Source organism: Pristiophorus japonicus, chromosome 7 (assembly GCF_044704955.1).
Source record: "Pristiophorus japonicus isolate sPriJap1 chromosome 7, sPriJap1.hap1, whole genome shotgun sequence".
NCBI lineage: Eukaryota > Metazoa > Chordata > Chondrichthyes > Pristiophoridae > Pristiophorus > Pristiophorus japonicus.
The window spans coordinates 221,339,518-221,361,402 of record NC_091983.1 but is presented as its reverse complement, the minus strand read 5'-3'; the positions used below and the strand labels follow the sequence as shown (position 1 = coordinate 221,361,402).

At 53.1% G+C, this 21,885-nt stretch overlaps 1 protein-coding gene across 1 annotated transcript in view; it reads right to left on the bottom strand.

Moving 5' to 3' along the window:
* LOC139266672 (inositol-trisphosphate 3-kinase B-like) overlaps positions 1 to 21,885 on the bottom strand; it is a 123,079-nt gene that overhangs the window by 23,223 nt on the left and 77,971 nt on the right. Inside the window, exons 2-4 of the mRNA XM_070884261.1 lie at positions 14,497 to 14,596; positions 6,420 to 6,633; positions 4,454 to 4,658 (exon numbers count right to left, since the gene is read on the bottom strand). Coding sequence (XP_070740362.1) covers positions 4,454 to 4,658; positions 6,420 to 6,633; positions 14,497 to 14,596 — 519 coding nt within the window. The remainder of the gene's footprint in view (positions 1 to 4,453; positions 4,659 to 6,419; positions 6,634 to 14,496; positions 14,597 to 21,885) is intronic.

The window sequence follows — 21,885 nt, the reverse complement described above, 5'->3', positions numbered from 1 at the left end:
TGGTTTTTGCCTCTCCCAGCAGATCACATGGCTCTGGTTGGGGTGGAGTGTGGAATGTTTCAGTATAAGGGGCGTCGCAGTTGTGGTGAGGTGGATTGGTTGGGCTGGGTGTTCTTTGCCTTTCTGTCATTGTTCATAGGTTTCTATGTAACCTTCAGGGCTGCTGACCGAGGGCCGCGTGGCTCTTTGTCGGCCGGCGCGGACAAGATGGGCCGGAGTAGCCTCCTTCTGCGCTGTAAATTTCTATGTTTCTATGCTCCTGCGAAGCGACTTGGGGCATTTTTACTATATTAAATGTGTCATATAAATAAAAATTGTTCTTGGCAACACATAAAGCCTATCTCTAAACCTGAAAGAAATTGTATCTGAACACTTTGCCCTCCCCTCCCCCATCCCTCCCCTTCCCCTCCCTACCCCTCCCCTCCCCCCTCCCCCCTCCCTCCCCTTCCCCTCCCTACCCCTCCCCTCCCCCCTCCCCCTCTCCTTCCCCTTCCACTCTCCTTCCCCTCTCCTCCATCTCCCCTCCCCGCCATCTCCCCCTTCCCCTCCCCTACCCCATCCCTCTCATTCCCCTTCCCTTCCCTCCCCTCCCCCCCTCCTTCCCCTTCCACTCTCCTTCCCCTCTCCTCCATCTCCCCTCCCCGCCATCTCCCCTTCCCCTCCCCTCCCCCATCCCTCTCATTCCCCTTCCCTTCCCTCCCCTCCCCCTCTCCTTCCGTCCCTCCTCCCTCTCCCCTCCCCTCCCCCTCTCCTTCCCCTTCCACTCTCCTTCCCCTCTCCTCCATCTCCCCTCCCCGCCGTCTCCCCCTTCCCCCTCTCCCCCACCCCCTATCTCCTCCTCCTTCCCCTCCCCCTCCCTCTTCCCGTCCCCTCCCCTCCCCTCCCCCTCCACATCTTCTCCTCCTCCCCTCCCCCCCTCCCGCTTCCTCTTTCCCTCCCCCTCCCCTCCCGCTCCCCCTTCCCTTCCCCTCCCCGTCTATGAGCAGTTGGAATAAAGGACGGGTATTCCCTGCTGCTGAGTTACAGTGCGGGTGTTAGGCTGGGCCTGAGTTGAGCCTGCGGGCCTGCCTCACCACTTGGCCCATATAGCTGCTGTCACGTACGGCTGCCCCTCACAACAGAAATGCCAGCAACAGACATTCCTGTGTGTGTGGAGGGGGCGGAAACAAAAAGAAAAGGCCCAGCAGCTTAATTTAGAGTAAGAATGGAAACATAGGAGTCTTTAATCCCCTGCCCACCGTAACCACGGAGACCAAGGCCAGCTGTAGCACTAGTAGTCGATGTAGGAGGCGCAGCACTTTCTACAGATAAAGAACACGCATTTCTATAGCGCCTTTCACTGCCTCGGGTCTTCCCAAAATGCTTTACAGCCACTGAAGTACCTTTTGAAGTATCATCGCTGTTGTAATGTGGGAAACGCGGCAACCTATTTGCACACAGCAAGCTCCCCCAAACAGCAATGTGATAATGACCAGATAACCTGTTTTTTTTGAGTGAGGGATAAATATTGACCAGGACATTGGGGAGAACGCTCCTGATCTTCTTCAAAATTCTGCCATGGTAACATTTACATCCAGCCGAGAGGCTTAACGTTCCATCTGAGAGAATGGCAGCTCCGACAGTGAAGCACTCCCTCAATAGCACAACTGCAGAAGAAGAATTAAAATATCTCTAAAGCGCCAAAGGCCTCTCCTTGTTTCAGTCTGGTGTCCTCACTACTTGTGCTGAAGGTATGGGGGGATAAGCAGAGTTTCACCCTGGACCTGATGTGACCCGGACATTTGGATGGTGAGTAGGTTTATGTCGCTAAGGCGACTCCCCAAAGTATGCCTTCAGCGCACACTTACCGAGGGCCTCTAGCATGACGGAGCTCGCCAAGGTGTTGGGAGCAGTGGACACACAGCAGGACAACCTGAGAGAAGGCAGCCAAATGCACTGCTGAATAGGGTGGAGTGTGAGGAGGATTTTGAAGGCGGGGAGGGAGCTGACGTCACAAAGGGGTTTAGTGTTCCAGAGAGTGAGGGAATTCCCGACCGAAGGCCCCACCACGGATGGTGGAGCAGAGAAAAGGGGCAGGGCAACACTGCAGGGCCGGATCAGAAAAACAGCCGGCATGGGCTGGGGAGTTGGGCCCAATGAGCAGGGCTGGGGAACCAATGGAGGACAGGGAGGGCAAGGGTGAGCGGTGAGCAGGGGTGAGAGGTGAGCAGGGGTGAGAGGTGAGCAGGGGTGAGAGGTGAGCAGGGGTGAGCGGTGAGCAGGGGTGAGAGGTGAGCTGGGCTGGGGAACCAATAGAAGACAGCGAGGGCAGGAGTGAGAGGTGAACAGAAGTGAGAGGTGAACAGGGGTGAGAGGTGAGCTGGGGAGAGAGGTGAGCTGGGGAGAGAGGTGAGCAGGAGCTGGGGAACCAATAGAAGACAGCGAGGACAAGGGTGAAAGGTGAGCAGGGATGAGAGATGAGCAGGGCTTAATGCAGGACTTGATGATAGAGTTCATCTAGACCCCCGCACATACACAAGCGCGTTCTCACACACACCCTCACATACACAAGCGCGCTCTCACACACACCCTCAAATACACACATATACAAGCACGCTCTCACACACACCCTCACATACACACATACACAAGCACGCTCACACACCCTCACATACACACATACACAAGCACGCTCACACACACCCTCACACACACCCTCACATACACACATACACAAGCGCGCTCTCACACAAACCCTCACATACACAAACACACTCTCACACACACCCTCACATACACACATACACAAGCACGCTCACACACACCCTCACATACACACATACACAAGCGCGCTCTCACACAAACCCTCACATACACACATACACAAGCACGCTCACACACACCCTCACACACACCCTCACATACACACATACACAAGCGCGCTCTCACACAAACCCTCACATACACAAACACACTCTCACACACACCCTCACATACACACATACACAAGCACGCTCACACACACCCTCACATACACACATACACAAGCGCGCTCTCACACACACCCTCACATACACACATACACAAGCGCGCTCTCACACACACCCTCACATACACAAACACACTCTCACACAAACCCTCACATACACAAACACACTCTCACACACACCCTCACATACACACATACACAAGCACGCTCACACACACCCTCACATACACAAGCACGCACTCACACACACCCTCACACACACACATAAACAAGCGCGCACTCACATGCATCTTTCGGCTGTCTGAGTTTGATTGAAACCCAAGTCCCAAAGGTCAATGGAGAGTGTGCCAACAAACTGCACTTGTTCCGGACACTCTTATCTCAGAGAGGTTCCCTTAGTAAATATCAGCACAGCTGCACTGTGATTAGAAGTTATTTTCTTTAACAGCTGACCTCCGATGGAATCCCGCCCCACCCCAATAACAAAGTCCGAGTGTTCGGTGTTGGCCGGGAGCTGTGCGGCTATTTGTTATCACGGGTCTCCTCAGTCACCTGACTTACTCCAGCCAAACATGTCCTCATATCCACCCACACACCGAGCAGATCTAATCTCACGCTCTGTCGCAATGCACTGGATACTTTCACTAACCCTCGCTCAACACACCTTCCCCCCATTTAATACTGGGTGGCAAAGGACTTGCATTTACATAGTGCCTTCCTGGTGTTAGAAACATAGAAACATAGAAAATAGGTGCACCACCATTCAATAAGATCATGGCTGATCACTCCCTCAGTATCCCTTTCCTGCTTTCTCTCCATACTTCTTGATCCCTTTAGCCATAAGGGCCATATCTAACTCCCTCTTGAATATATCCAATGAACTGGCATCAACAACTTTCTGCGGTAGGGAATTCCACAGGTTCACAACTCTGAGTGAAGAAGTTTCTCCTCATCTCAGTCCTAAATGGCTTACCCCTCATCCTTAGACTATGACCCCTGGTTCTGGACTTCCCCAACATCGAGAATATTCTTCCTGCATCTAGTCCCGTCAGAATTTTATATGATTCTATGAGATCCCCTCTCATCCTTCTAAACTCTAGTGAATACAGGCCCAGTCGATCCAGTCTCTCCTCATATGTCAGCCCTGCCATCCCAGGAATGGTTGCGGGTGGAATGCTGGCCAGTACACCTGTTCGTTTTCGAATAGTGGGTGTGGGATTTTTTCACATCCACCTGAGGGGGCAGACCGGGGCCTCGTATTAACGTCTCATCGGAAAGATGGCCCCTCCAAAAGAGAGTTACCTGAAGGAGAACAGCCGCTCACTGCCGATACATTTATAATCACAAGGAGCAACACTAATAACAGTCACACATGTCAACAAATATGCGGATGACCTCGAGGACTGTTATGGACCCCTGCCCCGCAGGGTGTGGGTGGCCCAGCTGTAAACCGACATGTTAGGCCAGATATTGTGGCTCGCTCACCTTGACTCCTTCGATCCGGAAGCCCAGTGTGGCGGTGGAGCTGATGGTCTCTCTCCACTGCATGTAGCGGGGCTTGGTGACAGCCCGCTGAGAGTGTTCCTCTTCCGTCGGGGCCTCAGGGTCCACCTCAACCATCTTCAGGTACATGTCCCTCCTCAGGCTGGGCTTCTTCCTCGCTTTGGTCAGCTCCTCTTCCAGGTATGTTCTGTGAAGACCATAAACGTGAGAGTGGGCCATGGGCGGCGGGGGAGGGGTATCTTATTTTCCTCCCTTCCCTCCCCTCCTGACCTCCCCTCTCCTCTTCACCACCCCATCATTCCTCATCCCACTCCCCACCTCCCCTCCTCACCCCCCCTCCCCACCTCCCCTCCCCTCCCTCCTCCTCCCTCCCCTCCCCTCCTCACCTCCCCTCCCCTCTCCTCACCTCCCCTCCCCTTCTCCCCTCCCTTCCTCACCTCCTCTCCTCACCACCCTTCCCCTCCCCTCCTCTTCACCTTCCCTCTCCTCCACTCCCCACCCCACCTCATTCCCCTCTCCTCCTCCCCTCCCCTCCTGACCTCCCTTCCCCTCCTAACCTCCCCTCCCCTCTAAACTTCACCTCCCCTCCTCCCCTCCTCCCCTCCTCTCCCTTCCCCTCTCCTCCCCTCCTCCCTTCCCCTCACCTCCCCTCCCCTCCCCTCCCCTCCTCATCTCCCTTCCCCTCCCCTCTTCACTTCCCCTTTCCTCCTCCCCTCCCATCCCCTTCCCTCACCTCCACTCCCCTCCTCACTGCCCCTCCCCTCCTCTCTAGGAGGTGTTGACCTTTTTTCTGGCCGTGTAGGCTGATAGGCCCATTCTTTATGTTGCCGACTCTGGTTGGACGTTTCATTGTGTGACCTCCGACCTCCAGTTGCCCTGCTCCCGCCATTGGTCGCCCGACGTGCCTATACCTCTGGGGCACCCCCTCCGCACACTAATCGGAAAGGGAACAGATTTCCCGTACGCTGATTGGATGATTCTTGACTGTTAGTCAAACAGCTGTTTTTTTTCCAACTCCCGAGGGACTGCGAGGCTGGACTTGCTGCGCTCGGCACGGAAGTCACGCCCCGGCAGCGAAATTGGGGTTACCGCCTCATGGTTACTTTCTCTCGGGGGCAGGACTGGGGCACTAACCTTTGGGAATTTTCCAGCGCCATGTGAAGCACCGTGTAGCGCTGGCGGGAGCGCAGGGCCCTCCCCTCCCGTTAAAGGGGAGAGCACGCTGCCGACTCTACGTCGGGAGAAGGGGGAGCACCGATGTACCACCGGGGAGCGGGGTGCCGTGTCAGCAGCCCGGCCCAGAAGCGGAGTGCCGGGCTGCAACACCGTGGCACGAACCCCGCGAATTCGCCCCGGCTAGCGCAGCCCGCCATTATTTAACAGTGCGCACCTACCCTTTAATTGTCGCCCAGCGAGCTGAGCAGAGTGCGGCCTAACGGGACGCAACTGAAAACGGGTCGCTGCGCACATTGATGATGTCACCATCACCGACGCAACGGCCCCCGGGCGCTACCGGTTGGAGCGGGGCACTAAACCCCCGCACTAGAAGTCGTTTACGCCCTGTTAGAGCGCCCCTAGGGGCGGTAACAGGAGATGCAAACAACGCGAGTTTCTCCCCACGCTATAATCAATAAACACAATTTGTTTTTAATGCCCCTCCGATTTTATTCCCATGTTCGCTTGCAGCAGTGTCCTGGAGCCCAGTGTGGAGGTGGAGCTGATGGTCTCTCTCCACTGCGTGTACTAGGGCCTTTAATCCTTTCATTCCCAGAGTCTCTGGCTCAATCCTGCAGTGTTGGTAACCCCTAGTATTCTGGGCTCTGGAGCTGAAGCGGGTGAGTGGAGTTAACGCACAGATCAGCCGTGATCTGATTGGTTGGCCAAACAGGCCCGAGTTGGCCGAACGGGCCTGCTCCTCCCCCGAGTGATCAAGGGTCACGCGACTCACCTGACTCCCATTTTGCAGTCCATCACACAGGGCAGGTCAAATTCCGCCAGCAGGTCATCCATCTGGTTGTACCTCTCGCCGTCCTTCTCCACCTCGCCGTGGTATGCCGGCACATAGGGGCGTAGGGCGTCGGCCATCAGCTGGTCCAGGCACCGCTGCTCGCACTCGCAGTGCTTCTTCAGGATTTTGCCGTTGGCTCCGGCCTTGAAGCTACCTGTGTTGGGGAGGGCAGAAAAAGGAGGAGTTCATCGAACCAAAGGAGGCTTTACAGGGCCTATGTCGCAATTCTGAACCCAGGCCTAGCCTAGAAACAACACTGGTTCCCTGGGGTCCTTAGCTTCCACCGTGCAGAATAAGGGGTCGGCCATTTAGGACTGAGATGAGGAGAAATTTCTTCACTCAGAGGGTGGTGAATCTTTGGAATTCTCTGCCCCAGAGGCCTGTGGATGCTCAGTCATTGAGTATATTTGGGTCATTGAATAAATTTAAGACCAAGATAGATAGCTTCTTAACCGATAAGGGAATAAGGGGTTATAGGGAGCGGGCAGGAAAGTGGAGCTGAGTCCATGATCGGATCAGCCATGATCTTATTGAATGGCGCAGTAGGCTCAAGGGGCTGTATGGCCTACTACTGCTCCTATTTCTTATGTTCTTATGTCTGCCTCCTCTTTTGAATAGGGGCGTTACATTTTCAGTTTTCCAATCTGCTGGGACCTCCCCAGAATCCATGGAATTTTGGTAATATTCAAGGCTGAGATCAATAGATTTTTTGGACACTGAGGTAATCAAGAGTCATGGGGACCAGGTGGGAAAGTGGAATTGAGGTCGCGGATCCGCCGTAATCTTATTGAATGGTGGAGTAGGCTCGTGAGGCCAAGTGGTCTACTCCTGCTCCGATTTTGTTATGTTCCTAAACACGGAGGTTGGCCAGGCAGTATCTTCCCTCTTCTGAAGACCCATTGACTGCCACTTCTGAGCTTATGTGTTTATAGGTAACCCTAAACTTTCTCCCTAATCATCGATCCTTTTCTTCACCTTTTGTTGATGTAAAACTACCAGTTACCAGGTTTGTTCTGTTGCCTTACTTGAAACATTAGCTTCTTTCCGATTGCAGCGGGGCTTCCCCTGGTTCCTCCTGGCTCTCGTGCTACCCGTCAGTGCAATCTATGTCTGCTCCCCACATAGTCCCTGGGCTAGGCAGTGTCCGTCCCTGAGGGTTTGAAGCCTGTCTAGAACATCTATGCAAGTGATGCTAAGGTTAAAGGTGTCAGCCATGGCTCAGTGGGTCTGAACACTCTCACTTCTGAGTCAGAAAGTCATGGGTTCAAGCCCCACTCCAGAGACTTGAGCTTATTATCTAGGTTGACACTCCAATGCAGTACTGAGGGATTGTTGCACTGTCAGAGGTGCCATCTTTTGGATCAGACAGTAAACCGATGTCTGCCCTCTCAGGTGGATGTAAAAGACAGCACGGTACGATTCGAAGAAGAGCAGGGGAGTTATCCCCGGTGTCCCGACCAATATTTATCCCTCAGTCAACATCAGTACAACAGATTATCTGGTCATCAGCACATTGCTGTTTATGGGAGCTTGCTGCGCGTAGATTGGCTGCCGTGTTTCCTACATCACAACAGTGACTACATTTCAAAAAGTACTTCATTGGCTGTAAATCGCTTTGGGACGTCCTGAGTGCGTGAAAGGCGCTACAGAAATGCATCTCAGGTGCCATGATATTGGTGTCCTCTCAGGTGAGTACTGCCAGGGAGTAATCATTTAGGGGCTGAAATTCGGCTGCTTACCGCCACACGGTAGCGCCCCAGTGGGTCGTTAACAGGGCGCTAAACACCTCCCGCCCGAGCTCCGCGGTGTCAGCGCCTGCCGCCAAATTCAGCAAGGGTTTACCGGTGGCGCTAACAGTTTGCGCTGCGCTCGCTAGCCCCGCCCACTGGGTGACGTGACTGAGTGTGCAAAGCCCCAGTGGCGGTAAACATCACCCGCCACTAAAGTTAGTGCCTGAAACTGAGCTGTACCGAATTTCCAACCTTAACTGATTCTCAGTTTCAACCACAGGTTAACCCCACCAATAAAAGAGTGAAGAGCTTGAGTGCATTTTGAGAAACTAATTTGGCAGTAATTCTCCCCTCTCATTATCCTCTCAGGGAATCTGCCATACACCTTTTCCCTTCTCCCCTTGGAGCCGTTGCAACAAAGCTCGCATTGTGCAATACAGGCTGACAATATCCCTAAACTGATGCTAATAACATGCACCACATTAAAGCAGGGCTTGAGGTCATGGGTTTATTTTAATTGGTTTGTGCTTTGCTTGGACACAGTTGCATTGGAAATCCTGCTTGTGCGAGTATTCACTGAGAGCTTACAAGTCCTTCTGTTACTCTGGTGGAAAACTATTGAGGGGGTGAAGTGAGAGGGGAGCGATTAGCAATTGTTTAATGCAGTCACACCTCGTTGAACACAGAAATTACATTGTGAGCATGCAGACGTTTAGTATGTTTCTGTCAAATCACTTTCCATGCTATTGTAATGGAGGCACTAAACCTGTTTACTGGATCACCTGTGATCACATTCTATACAAATGTTCTTGCCTTTCGATGGATGTAGGATGGGTCAATGGGTGTAGGATGGTCAGTGGGTATAGGATGGTCAATGGGTGTAGGATGGTCAGTGGGTATAGGATGGTCAGTGGGTGTAGGATGGGTCAATGGGTGTAGGATGGTCAGTGGGTATAGGATGGTCAATGGGTGTAGGATGGTCAGTGGGTATAGGATGGTCAATGGGTGTAGGATGGTCAGTGGGTATAGGATGGTCAGTGGGTGTAGGATGGTCAATGGGTGGAGGATGGTCAGTGGGTGTAGGATGGTCAATGGGTGTAGGATGGTCAGTGGGTGTAGGATGGTCAGTGGGTGTAGGATGGGTCAGTGGGTGTAGGATGGGTCAATGGGTGTAGGATGGTCAGTGGGTATAGGATGGTCAATGGGTGTAGGATGGTCAGTGGGTATAGGATGGTCAATGGGTGTAGGATGGTCAGTGGGTATAGGATGGTCAGTGGGTGTAGGATGGTCAATGGGTGGAGGATGGTCAGTGGGTGTAGGATGGTCAATGGGTGTAGGATGGTCAATGGGTGGAGGATGGTCAGTGGGTGTAGGATGGTCAATGGGTGTAGGATGGTCAGTGGGTGTAGGATGGTCAGTGGGTGTAGGATGGTCAGTGGGTGTAGGATGGGTCAATGGGTGTAGGATGGTCAGTGGGTATAGGATGGTCAATGGGTGTAGGATGGTCAGTGGGTATAGGATGGTCAATGGGTGTAGGATGGTCAGTGGGTATAGGATGGTCAGTGGGTGTAGGATGGTCAATGGGTGGAGGATGGTCAGTGGGTGTAGGATGGTCAATGGGTGTAGGATGGTCAGTGGGTGTAGGATGGTCAGTGGGTGTAGGATGGGTCAGTGGGTGTAGGATGGTCAGTGGGTGTAGGATGGGTCAATTGGTGTAGGATGGTCAATGGGTGTAGGATGGTCAGTGGGTGTAGGATGGTCAATGGGTGTAGGATGGTCAGTGGGTGTAGGGTGGGACAGTGGGTGTAGGGTGGGACAGTGGGTGTAGGATGGTCAGTGGGTGTAGGATGGTCAGTAGTGTAGGATGGTCAATGGGTGTAGGATGGTCAATGGGTGTAGGATGGTCAGTGGGTGTAGGATGGTCAGTGGGTGTAGGATGGGTCAATGGGTGTAGGATGGGTCAGTGGGTGTAGGATGGTCAGTGGGTATAGGATGGTCAGTGGGTTTAGGATGTGTCAGTGTGTAGGATGGGTCAATGAGTGTAGGATGGTCAGTGGGTGTAGGATGGGTCAGTGTGTAGGATGGGTCAATGAGTGTAGGATGGTCAGTGGGTGTAGGATGGTCAGTGGGTGTAGGATGGTCAGTGGGTGTAGGATGGGTCAATGGGTGTAGGATGGTCAGTGGGTGTAGGATGGTCAGTGGGTGTAGGATGGTCAGTGGGTTTAGGATGGGTCAGTGTGTAGGATGGGTCAATGAGTGTAGGATGATCAGTGGGTGTAGGATGGTCAGTGAGTGTAGGATGGTCAGTGGGTGTAGGATGGTCAGTGGGAGTAGGATGGTCAGTGGGTGTAGGATGGTCAGTGGGTGTAGGATGGTCAGTGGGTGTAGAATGGGTCAGTGGGTGTAGGATGGTCAGTGGGTGTAGGATGGTCAATGGGTGTAGGATGGTCAGTGGGTGTAGGATGGTCAGTGGGTGTAGGATGGGTCAGTGGGTGTAGGATGGTCAGTGGGTGTAGGATGGTCAATAGGTGTAGGATGGTCAGTGGGTGTAGGATGGGTCAATGGGTGTAGGATGGTCAGTGAGTGTAGGATGGTCAGTGGGTGTAGGATGGTCAGTGGGTGTAGGATGGTTAGTGGGTGTAGAATGGGTCAGTGGGTGTAGGATGGGTCAATGGGTGTAGGATGGTCAATGGGTGTAGGATGGTCAGTGGGTGTAGAATGGGCCAGTGGGTGTAGGATGGTCAGTGGGTGTAGGATGGTCAGTGGGTGTAGGATGGCCAGTAGGTTTAGGATGGGTCAGTGTGTAGGATGGTCAGTGGGTGTAGGATGGTCAGTGGGTGTAGGATGGTCAGTGGGTGTAGGATGGCTAGTAGGTTTAGGATGGGTCAGTGTGTAGGATGGGTCAGTGTGTAGGATGGGTCAATGGGTGTAGGATGGTCAGTGGGTGTAGGATGGTCAGTGGGTGTAGGATGGTCAGTGGGTGAAGGATGGGTCAATGGGTGTAGGATGGGTCAGTGGGTGTAGGATGGTCAGTGGGTATAGGATGGTCAGTGGGTTTAGGATGTGTCAGTGTGTAGGATGGGTCAATGAGTGTAGGATGGTCAGTGGGTGGAGGATGGGTCAGTGTGTAGGATGGGTCAATGAGTGTAGGATGGTCAGTGGGTGTAGGATGGTCAGTGGGTGTAGGATGGTCAGTGGGTGTAGGATGGGTCAATGGGTGTAGGATGGTCAGTGGGTGTAGGATGGTCAGTGGGTGTAGGATGGTCAGTGGGTTTAGGATGGGTCAGTGTGTAGGATGGGTCAATGAGTGTAGGATGATCAGTGGGTGTAGGATGGTCAGTGAGTGTAGGATGGTCAGTGGGTGTAGGATGGTCAGTGGGTGTAGGATGGTCAATGGGTGTAGGATGGTCAGTGGGTGTAGGATGGTCAGTGGGTGTAGAATGGGCCAGTGGGTGTAGGATGGTCAGTGGGTGTAGGATGGTCAGTGGGTGTAGGATGGTCAGTGGGTGTAGGATGGTCAATGGGTGTAGGATGGTCAGTGGGTGTAGGATGGGTCAGTGAGTGTAGGATGGTCAGTGGGTGTAGGATGGTCAGTGGGTGTAGGATGGTCAGTGGGTGTAGAATGGGTCAGTGGGTGTAGGATGGGTCAATGGGTGTAGGATGGTCAATGGGTGTAGGATGGTCAGTGGGTGTAGGATGGTCAGTGGGTGTAGGATGGGTCAATGGATGTAGGATGGTCAGTGGGTGTAGGATGGTCAGTGGGTGTAGGATGGTCAGTGGGTGTAGGATGGGTCAATGGGTGTAGGATGGTCAGTGGGTGTAGGATGGTCAGTGGGTGTAGGATGGGTCAGTGGGTTTAGGATGGTCAGTGGGTGTAAGATGGCCAGTAGGTTTAGGATGGGTCAGTGTGTAGGATGGTCAGTGGGTGTAGGATGGGTCAATGGGTGTAGGATGGTCAGTGGGTGTAGGATGGTCAGTGGGTGTAGGATGGGTCAGTGTGTAGGATGGGTCAATGAGTGTAGGATGGTCAATGAATGTAGGATGGTCAGTGGGTGTAGGATGGTCAATGGATGTAGGATGGGTCAGTTGGTATAGGATGGGTCAGTGGGTGTAGGATGGTCAATGGGTGTAGGATGGGTCAGATGGTCAATGGGTGTAGGATGGTCAGTGGGTGTAGGATGGTCAGTGGGTGTAGGATGGTCAATGGGTGTAGGATGGTCAGTGGGTGTAGGATGGGTCAATGGATGTAGGATGGTCAATGGGTGTAGGATGGTCAGTGGGTGTAGGATGGTCAGTGGGTGTAGGATGGGTCAGATGGTCAATGGGTGTAGGATGGTCAGTGGGTGTAGGATGGTCAGTGGGTGTAGGATGGTCAATGGGTGTAGGATGGTCAGTGGGTGTAGGATGGGTCAATGGGTGTAGGATGGGTCAATGGGTGTAGGATGGTCAGTGGGTGTAGGATGGTCAATGGGTGTAGGATGGTCAGTGGGTGTAGGATGGTCAGTGGGTGTAGGATGGTCAATGGGTGTAGGATGGTCAGTGGGTGTAGGATGGTCAGTGGGTGTAGGATGGTCAATGGGTGTAGGATGGTCAGTGGGTGTAGGATGGTCAGTGGGTGTAGGATGGTCAATGGGTGTAGGATGGTCAGTGGGTGTAGGATGGGTCAGTGAGTGTAGGATGGTCAGTGGGTGTAGGATGGTCAGTGGGTGTAGGATGGTCAGTGGGTGTAGAATGGGTCAGTGGGTGTAGAATGGGTCAATGGGTGTAGGATGGTCAATGGGTGTAGGATGGTCAGTGGGTGTAGGATGGCCAGTAGGTTTAGGATGGGTCAGTGTGTAGGATGGTCAGTGGGTGTAGGATGGTCAGTGGGTGTAGGATGGGTCAATGGGTGTAGGATGGTCAGTGGGTGTAGGATGGTCAGTGGGTGTAGGATGGGTCAGTGGGTTTAGGATGGGTCAGTGTGTAGGATGGGTCAATGAGTGTAGGATGGTCAATGGATGTAGGATGGTCAATGGGTGTAGGATGGTCAATGGGTGTAGGATGGTCAGTGGGTGTAAAATGGCCAGTAGGTTTAGGATGGGTCAGTGTGTAGGATGGTCAGTGGGTGTAGGATGGGTCAATGGGTGTAGGATGGTCAGTGGGTGTAGGATGGTCAGTGGGTGTAGGATGGGTCAGTGTGTAGGATGGGTCAATGAGTGTAGGATGGTCAATGGATGTAGGATGGTCAGTGGGTGTAGGATGGTCAATGGATGTAGGATGGGTCAGTTGGTATAGGATGGGTCAGTGGGTGTCGGATGGTCAATGGGTGTAGGATGGGTCAGATGGTCAATGGGTGTAGGATGGTCAGTGGGTGTAGGATGGTCAGTGGGTGTAGGATGGTCAATGGGTGTAGGATGGTCAGTGGGTGTAGGATGGGTCAATGGATGTAGGATGGTCAATGGGTGTAGGATGGTCAGTGGGTGTAGGATGGTCAGTGGGTGTAGGATGGGTCAGATGGTCAATGGGTGTAGGATGGTCAGTGGGTGTAGGATGGTCAGTGGTGTAGGATGGTCAATGGGTGTAGGATGGTCAGTGGGTGTAGGATGGGTCAATGGGTGTAGGATGGGTCAATGGGTGTAGGATGGTCAGTGGGTGTAGGATGGGTCAGTGGGTGTAGGATGGTCAGTGGGTGTAGGATGGTCAATGGGTGTAGGATGGTCAGTGGGTGTAGGATGGTCAGTGGGTGTAGGATGGTCAATGGGTGTAGGATGGTCAGTGGGTGTAGGATGGGTCAATGGGTGTAGGATGGGTCAATGGGTGTAGGATGGTCAGTGGGTGTAGGATGGTCAGTGGGTGTAGGATGGTCAGTGGGTGTAGGATTGGACGGTGGTGAGTTAGCCAGTGTCAGTTAGTTCCGTATATGTAACCTCAGCACCCCTGAGCTAAGGAGGGAGAAGAATCACACCAGTTCTTGTTCCTGTTACCTAACCAGTACCCCAGTCCTGGTGTGGCCCTTGAATGTACCTTTTGGTTCAAGACTCACCACTCGGAAGTGAAAGATTATCCCAGGAAGAGAAAGCTAAACTGCGGGTTTGAAAAGGATGAAATAACGAGGGTCGCCATTTTATCACTGAGTGGTGTCGGGGTGGCTCTGAGTCAGACCAGCACGGACGTCCATGACCTTAATTTGCACAGAATACATGGTTCAATATCGACAGTCAGTGTCCTGACCTGAGCCCGATTCCAGAACGGAATCCAAGTGTGCGGAATATCTAGGAGCAGTAATGTGTGCAGGAATTGGTACCTACCTGCGTGTCCCGCCAGCTGTATCCATGGATACCGTTTCTTGAAGGACATTACAAAGGGCGACCAGTGTACCATGTTTTTGATCTTCCTCCAGGATTTACTCTGAAACACAGAGCGAGAGAGGAAGTAAGGAAGGATTCACATTCACCTGGGACAAGCTTCTCCCACCCTGCAACATCTTGACTGGCAATATAGATAGACCCAGGGGCAGTAACCCAACACGTGCAATACCTGGCACTCTGCAGGCAACAGATAGGTTAGCAAACATTGGCCATTCAGGTTTATAGAGGATATTGCTCAGAGAAATCACAGAAAGTCAAAAGAATCTCCCACCCCCATGGTAAAGAAAGACTTGCATATATATAGCGCCTTTCATGACCACCGGACGTCTCAAAGCGCTTTACAGCCAATGAAGTATGTTTGGAGTGTAGTCACTGTTGTAATGTAGGAAACACGGCAGCAAGCTCCCGCAAACAGCAATGTGATAATGACCAGATAATCTGTTTCTGTTATGTTGATTGAGGGATAAATATTGGCCAGGACACCGGGGATAACTCCCCTGCTCTTCTTCGAAATAGCGCCATGGGATCTTTTACATCCACCTGAGAGAGCAGACAGGGCCTCGATTTGACATCTCTTCTGAAAGACGGCACCACTGACAGTGAAACGTTCCCTCAGCACTGCACTGGGCGTGTAGGTCTAGATTTATGTGCTCAAGTCCCTGGAAGGAATCTGTGAATCCACAACCTTCTGACTCAGAGGCGAGAGTGCTACCCACTGAGCCAAGGTATCAAGGATTCCGTCCGAGTCTTTAGCCAGATTGTGAAGGAGCAAGGCCTTGGGATCCCACCCTTAACACCTGGGAGCAAGGAGGTGAAACGGGAAATGGGGAGTCCCAGATCGTTTATCTCATCGCCGATTATTCCTGCTCCTGATAGAAAGGTGCAATCTCCCTTCACATATTAGGTGGCCATCCACCTGAAACCTTGTAGGACAATGGGCTGCACCCTATCCACTGATTAGTTACTTCTGGTAATACTGACAAAGTGCACTGCACTTACAGAACACTCCGCTTCACATGCTCTCTCCATTTGGCTTTCTCTTTCTCCTTTTTTCTGTTTCTGTCTTTCTCAGCCTTCCTGTCTCTGTATTTCTCTTTTTGTTTTTCTTCCTCTTTCTTTTGCTCTCTCTTTTACACACATATTAGAGCGTAGGATCGTACTAAATCCAACGCAGGGAAAGCCCACTCCATTCAGACCCCCTGTCTGATTATTCTATCACCCCCCCAGCCCAAACACACGCCACCAGCTAATCTCCGGGTCTAGGAAACACGTGGTTCCCTTTCCAGCCACCCGGGAAAAATATACCAAGTTATAATATTTCTCTGACCCTCAATAGCTGCTCATCAGATATGGATCCAGGTTCCTGAATCAATGACACAGTCTGAGTGCCTGCTCCACATGTCAACTGTCCTGTATCTGTGTGTGTGGGATGGTGGAGGGGCAATATGAGTTTTTTGTCTCTTTCTTTCTTTCCTTCTTTCCTTCTCTCTTTTTCTCTTTCCCCTTCTCTCTGTCTCGCTCTCTCTCTCGCACACATTCTCTTTTTCTCGCTCTCCCCAACACAAGCTTAGTCTTATGTTCCCTTGTTGATGTATCCGTGCCTCAGCTCCTGGCTCCCTGCCCGGGTTTACTGCTACATGAGCCTTGTCGTCTGGTTTATTTAAACAGATTTTAAAAATGTCAAATTCCAGCCTATAGGAAAGTGAAAGAATTGATTGGATGTGTCCCAGTGTCCACTAGCTGAGCGTGTGTCAGTCTCCACTGACTGGATGTGTCCCAGTGTCCACTGGCTAGACGTGTGTCAGTGTTCACTGGCTGGGCATGTGTCAGTCTCCACTGGCTGGGTATGTCCCAGTGTCCACTGGCTGGGTGTGTCCCAGTGCCCACTGGCTGGGTGTGTCCCAGTGCCCACTGGCTGGGTGTGTCCCAGTGCCCACTGGCTGGGTGTGTCCCAGTGCCCACTGGCTGGTCGTGTCCCGGTGTCCACTGGCTGGGTGTGCCCCACTGTCCACTGGCTGGGCGTGTGTCGGTCTCCACTGGTTGGGTGTGTCCCAGTGTCCACTGGCTGGATGTGTGTCAGTCTTCACTGGCTGGGTGTGTCCCCGTGTCCACTGGCTGGGTATGTGTCAGTCTCCACTGGCTGGATGTGTCCCAGTGTCCGCTGGCTGAGTGTGTCCCAGTCTCCACTGGCTGGGAGTGTCAGTGTCCATTGGCTGTGTGTGTGTCAGTGTCCACTGGCTGGATGTCCCAGTATCCACTGGCTGGATGTCCCAGTATCCACTGGCTGGCTGTGTCCCAGTGTCCACTGGTTGTGTGTGTGGCAGTGTCCACTGGCTGGGTGTGGCCCAGTTTCCACTGGCTGGGTGTGTCCCAGTGTCAACTGGCTGAGTGTGTCCCAGTGTCAACTGGCTGGGCATGTGTCAGTTTCCACTGGCTGGGTATGTCCCAGTGCCCACTGGCTGGGCGTGTGTCAGTCTCCACTGGCTAGATGTGTCCCCGTATCCACTGGCTGTGTGTTTGTCCCAGTGTCCACTGGCTGGGTGTGTCCCAGTGTCCACTGGCTGAGTGTGTCTGTCCACTGACTGAGTGCGTCCCAGTGTCCACTGACTGGATGTGTCAGTGTTCACTGGCTGGGCGTATGTCAGTGTCCACTGGCTGGGTGTGTCACAGTGTCCACTGGCTGGGTGTGTCAGTATCCACTGGCTGAGTGTGTGTCAGTGTCCACTGGCTGAGTGTGTGTCAGTGTCCACTGGCTGGATGTTCCAGTATCCACTGGCTGAATGTCCCAGTATCCACTGGCTGGGTGTGTCCCAGTGTCAACTGGTTGTGTGTGTGTCAGTGTCCACTGGCTGGGTGTGTGTTAGTGTCCACTGTCTGGGTGTGGCAGTATCCACTGGCTGGGTGTGTGTCAGTGTCCACTGGCTGGATGTCCCAGTATCCACTGGCTGGGTGTGTGTCGGTGACCACTGGCTAGGCATGTCCCAGTGTCCACTGGCTGGGTGTGTGTCAGTCTCCACTGGCTGGTTGTGTGTCAGTGTTCACTGGCTGGGTTGTGTGTCAGTCTCCACTGGCTGCATGTGTCCCAGTGTCCACTGGCTGTGTGTTTGTCAGTGTCCACTGGCTGGGTGTGTGTCAGTGTCCACTGGCTGGGTGTGTGTCAGTGTCCTCTGGCTGGATGTGCGTCCCAGTGTCCACTGGCTGGGCATGTGTCAGTGTCCACTGACTGGGTCTGTATCAGTGTCCACTGGCTGGGTGTGTGTCAGTGTCCACCGTCTGGGTGTGTCCCAGTGACCACTGGCTGGGTGCGTCCCAGTGTGTACTGGCTGGGTGTGCCCCAGTGTCCACTGGCTGGGTGTGCCCCAGTCTCCACTGGCTGGGTGTGTTCCAGTCTCCACCGACTGGGTGTGTCCCAGTGTCCACTGGCTGGGCCTGTGTCAGTCTCCACTGGCTGGATATGTCCCAGTGCCCACTGGCTGGATGTGTCCCGGTGTCCACTGGCTAGATGTGTCCCAGTGTTCACTGGCTGGGTGTGTCCCAGTGTCCACTGGCATGGGTGTGTCCCAGTGTCCACTGGCTGGGCGTGTGTCAGTCTCCACCGACTGGGTGTGTCCCAGTGTCCACTGGCTGGGTGTGTCCCAGTGTCCACTGGCTGGGCGTGTGTCAGTCTCCACCGACTGGGTGTGTCCCAGTGTCCATTGGCTGGGCGGGTCTCAGTCTCCACTGGCTAGACGTGTCCCAGTGTCCACTGGCTGGGTGTGTTCCAGTGTCCACTGGCTGGGCGTATGTCAGTCTCCACTGGCCGGGTGTGTCCCAGTGTCCACTGACTGGGCGTGTGTCAGTCTCCACTGGCTGGATGTGTCCCAGTGTCCATTGGCTGGGTGTGTCCCAATGACCACTGGCTGGGCGTGTGTCAGTATCCACTGGCTGGTTGTGTGTCAGTTTTCACTGACTGGGCGTGTGTTAGTCTCCACTGGCTGGGTCTGTCCCAGTGTCCACTGGCTCGGTGTGTCACAGTGTCCACTGGCTGGGTCTGTGTCAGTGTTCACTGGTTGGGCTTGTGTCAGTCTCCACTGGCTGGGTGTGTCCCATTGTTCATTGGCTGGGCGTGTGTCAGTCTCCACTGGCTGGGTGTGTGTCAGTCTCCAATGCCTGGTTGTGTCAATGTCCACTGACTGGGTGTGTCCCAGTGTCCACTGACTGGGTGTGTCAGTGTCCAATGGCTGAGTGTGTGTCAGTGTCCACTGGCTGGATGTCCCAGTATCCAATGGCTGGATGTCCCAGTATCCACTGGCGGGGTGTGTCCCAGTGTCCACTGGTCGTGTGTGTGTCAGTGTCCATTGGCTTGGTGTGTCCCAGTGTCCACTGGCTGGATGTCCCAGTATCCACTGGCTGGGTGTGTGTCAGTGACCACTGGCTAGGTATGTCCCAGTGTCCACTGGCTGGGTGTGTCCCAGTGTCCACTGTCTGGGTGTGTGTCAGTCTCCACTGGCTGGACGTGTGTCAGTCTCCACTGGCTGTGTGTTTCAGTGTCCACTGGCTGGATGTGTCCCAGTGTCCATTGACTGGGTGTTTGTCAGTGTTTACTGGCTGGGTGTGTCCCAGTGTCCACTGGCTGGGTGTGTCCCAGTATCCACTGGCTGGGTGTGTGTCAGTGTCCTCTGGCTGGATGTGTGTCCCAGTGTCCACTGGCTGGGTGTGTTCCAGTATCCACTGGCTGGGTGTGACCCAGTGTCAACTGGCTGGGTGTGTCCCTGTGTCCACTGGCTGGGTGTGTGTCAGTCTCCACTGGCTGGGTCTGTGTCAGTGTCCACTGGCTGGGTGTGTCCCAGTGTCCACTGGCTGGTGAGTGTCAGTGTCCACTGGCTGGGTCTGTCCCAGTGTCCTCTGACTGGGTGTGTCCCTGTGTCCACTGGCTGGTTGTGTACCAGTGTCCACTGGCTAGGTGTGTTCCAGTGCAAGTTATTGTTCCGATTATCCCCTCCCTAGCCCAGGGAGGTGAGTCCAATTGAAGCAGCCCTTTAACCACCATCCACGGCGCAGCCTGAGAACCGGGACCTGAGCACTCAGCCATCAGGGGAGCCCTGCTATAAATTTTCAGCCTGTGTGCGTTCTGCTGTCAGCCTTAAACTATTAAGACTAAAGTGCCTAGGGATAGATTTACAACCGCTGTGTAAAATACCGCCTAGGTAAGTGGAGGGTGCAGAGGAGATTTACCAGAATAAGGAATGTCATTATCTGGAGGGACTGAAGAAGCTGGTTCCTATTGGAGCAGGGATGGTTAAGGGAAGATTTCATAGAGGCGTTCCAAATTATATGGGGTTTTGATAGAATAAATAAGGAGAACATGTTTCCACTCACAGGAGGGTCGGTAACCAGAGGACACATATTGAAGATAATTATAAATGAACCGAAGGGTGTTGAGGAGAATTTGTTTTTACGCAGCGAATTGTGATCTGGAACGCACTGCCTGAAAGGGCTGTGGGAGCAGATTCAGTAACTTTCAAAAGGGAATTGGATAAATACTTGAAAAGGAAAAATTTGCAGGTCTATAGGGAAAGAGCGAATGGAACTGATTGGACAGCTGATTGAAGAGCCGGTACGTGTAGAATGGGCCGAATGGCCACCTTCTGTGCTGTATCATTCTATGAAGAAAAGAAAATCACTGTGTGGGACTGAGGTAGAGCCAGTAGGTGGCTTCTCGGCCCGAAAAATAAAATCACTTGTTTCACCTATTGAATAGGAGTTTTATCAGTCCAGTCACTGGCTATAGTAGTATAGTGGTTACTGAACTAGTAATCCAGACAACGGGAGTTCAAATCCCACACATGTCAATTTGAGAATTGGAATTAAAAACTCAGATTGGTAAACGTGACCATGAAGCTATCAGAATGTTGTAAAAAACCCAACTGGCCCATCAATGTCCTTTAGGGAAGGTCCATCAATGTCCTTTAGGGAAGATCCATCAATGTCCTTTAGGGAAGGTCCATCAATGTCCTTTAGGGAAGGTCCATCAATGTCCTTTAGGGAAGGTCCATCAATGTCCTTTAGGGAAGGTCCATCAATGTTCTTTAGGGAAGGTCCATCAATGTCCTTTAGGGAAGGTCCATCAATGTCCTTTAGAGCAGGTCCATCAATGTCCTTTAGGGAAGGTCTACCAATGTCCTTACCTGGTCTGGCACCAACGTTGTTGACCCCTAACGGACCTCTGAAATGGCCGAGCAAGCCATCCAGGGAAATGAGGGATGAGCAACAAATGATGGTCTTGTCAGTGATGCTCAAGAATAAATAAAAACAGTTTTAAAGCACTAAACAGGGGTCTGCTGAACCCAGACCATCGATTGTTACTGGATTTCCAACCATAGGGGGCCAGGATCAGGGAGTGCTGTCGGGATCAGGGAATGTTGTCGGGATCAGGGAGTGTTGGCGGGATTGGGATCTGGGAGTATTGTCGGGATCGGGGAATGGTGTCAGGATCAGGGAGTGTTGTCAGGGTCAGGGAATGTTGTCGGGATCGGGGAGTGTTGTCGGGAATCAGGATCAGGGAATGTTGTCGGAATCAGGATCAGGGAGTGTTGTCAGGATCAGAGAGTGTTGTCGGGAATCAGGATCAGGGAGTGTTGTCGGAATCAGGATCAGGGAGTGTTGTCGGGATCAGGGAGTGTTGTCGAGAATCAGGATCAGGGAGTGTTGTCGGAATCAGGATCAGGGAGTGTTGAAGGGATCGGGGAGTGTTGTCGGGATCGGGATCGGGGAGTGTTGTTGGGATCGGGGAGTGTTGTCGGGATCGGGGAGTGTTGTCGGGATCGGGGAGTGTTATCGGGATCAGGGAGTGTTATCGGGATCAGGGTTTGTTGTTGGGATCGGGGAGTGTTATCAGGATCGGGGAGTGTTGTCGAGATCGGGGAGTGTTATCAGGATCGGGGAGTGTTGTCGGGATCAGGGAGTGTTGTTGAGATCTGGGAGTGTTGTTGAGATCGGGGAGTGTTGTCGGGGTCAGGGAGTGTTATCAGGATCGGGGAGTGTTGTTGAGATCGGGGAGTGTTGTCGGGATCGGGGAGTGTTGTTGAGATCGGGGAGTGTTGTCGAGATCGGGGAGTGTTGTTGAGATCGGGGAGTGTTGTTGAGATCGGGGAGTGTTGTCGGGGTCAGGGAGTGTTATCAGGATCAGGGGGTGTTGTCGGGATCAGGGGGTGTTGTCGGGATCAGGGAGTGTTGTTGAGATCGGGGAGTGTTGTTGAGATCGGGGAGTGTTGTTGGGATCGGGGAGTGTTATCAGGATCAGGGAGTGTTGTCGGGGTCAGGGAGTGTTATCAGGATCAGGGAGTGTTG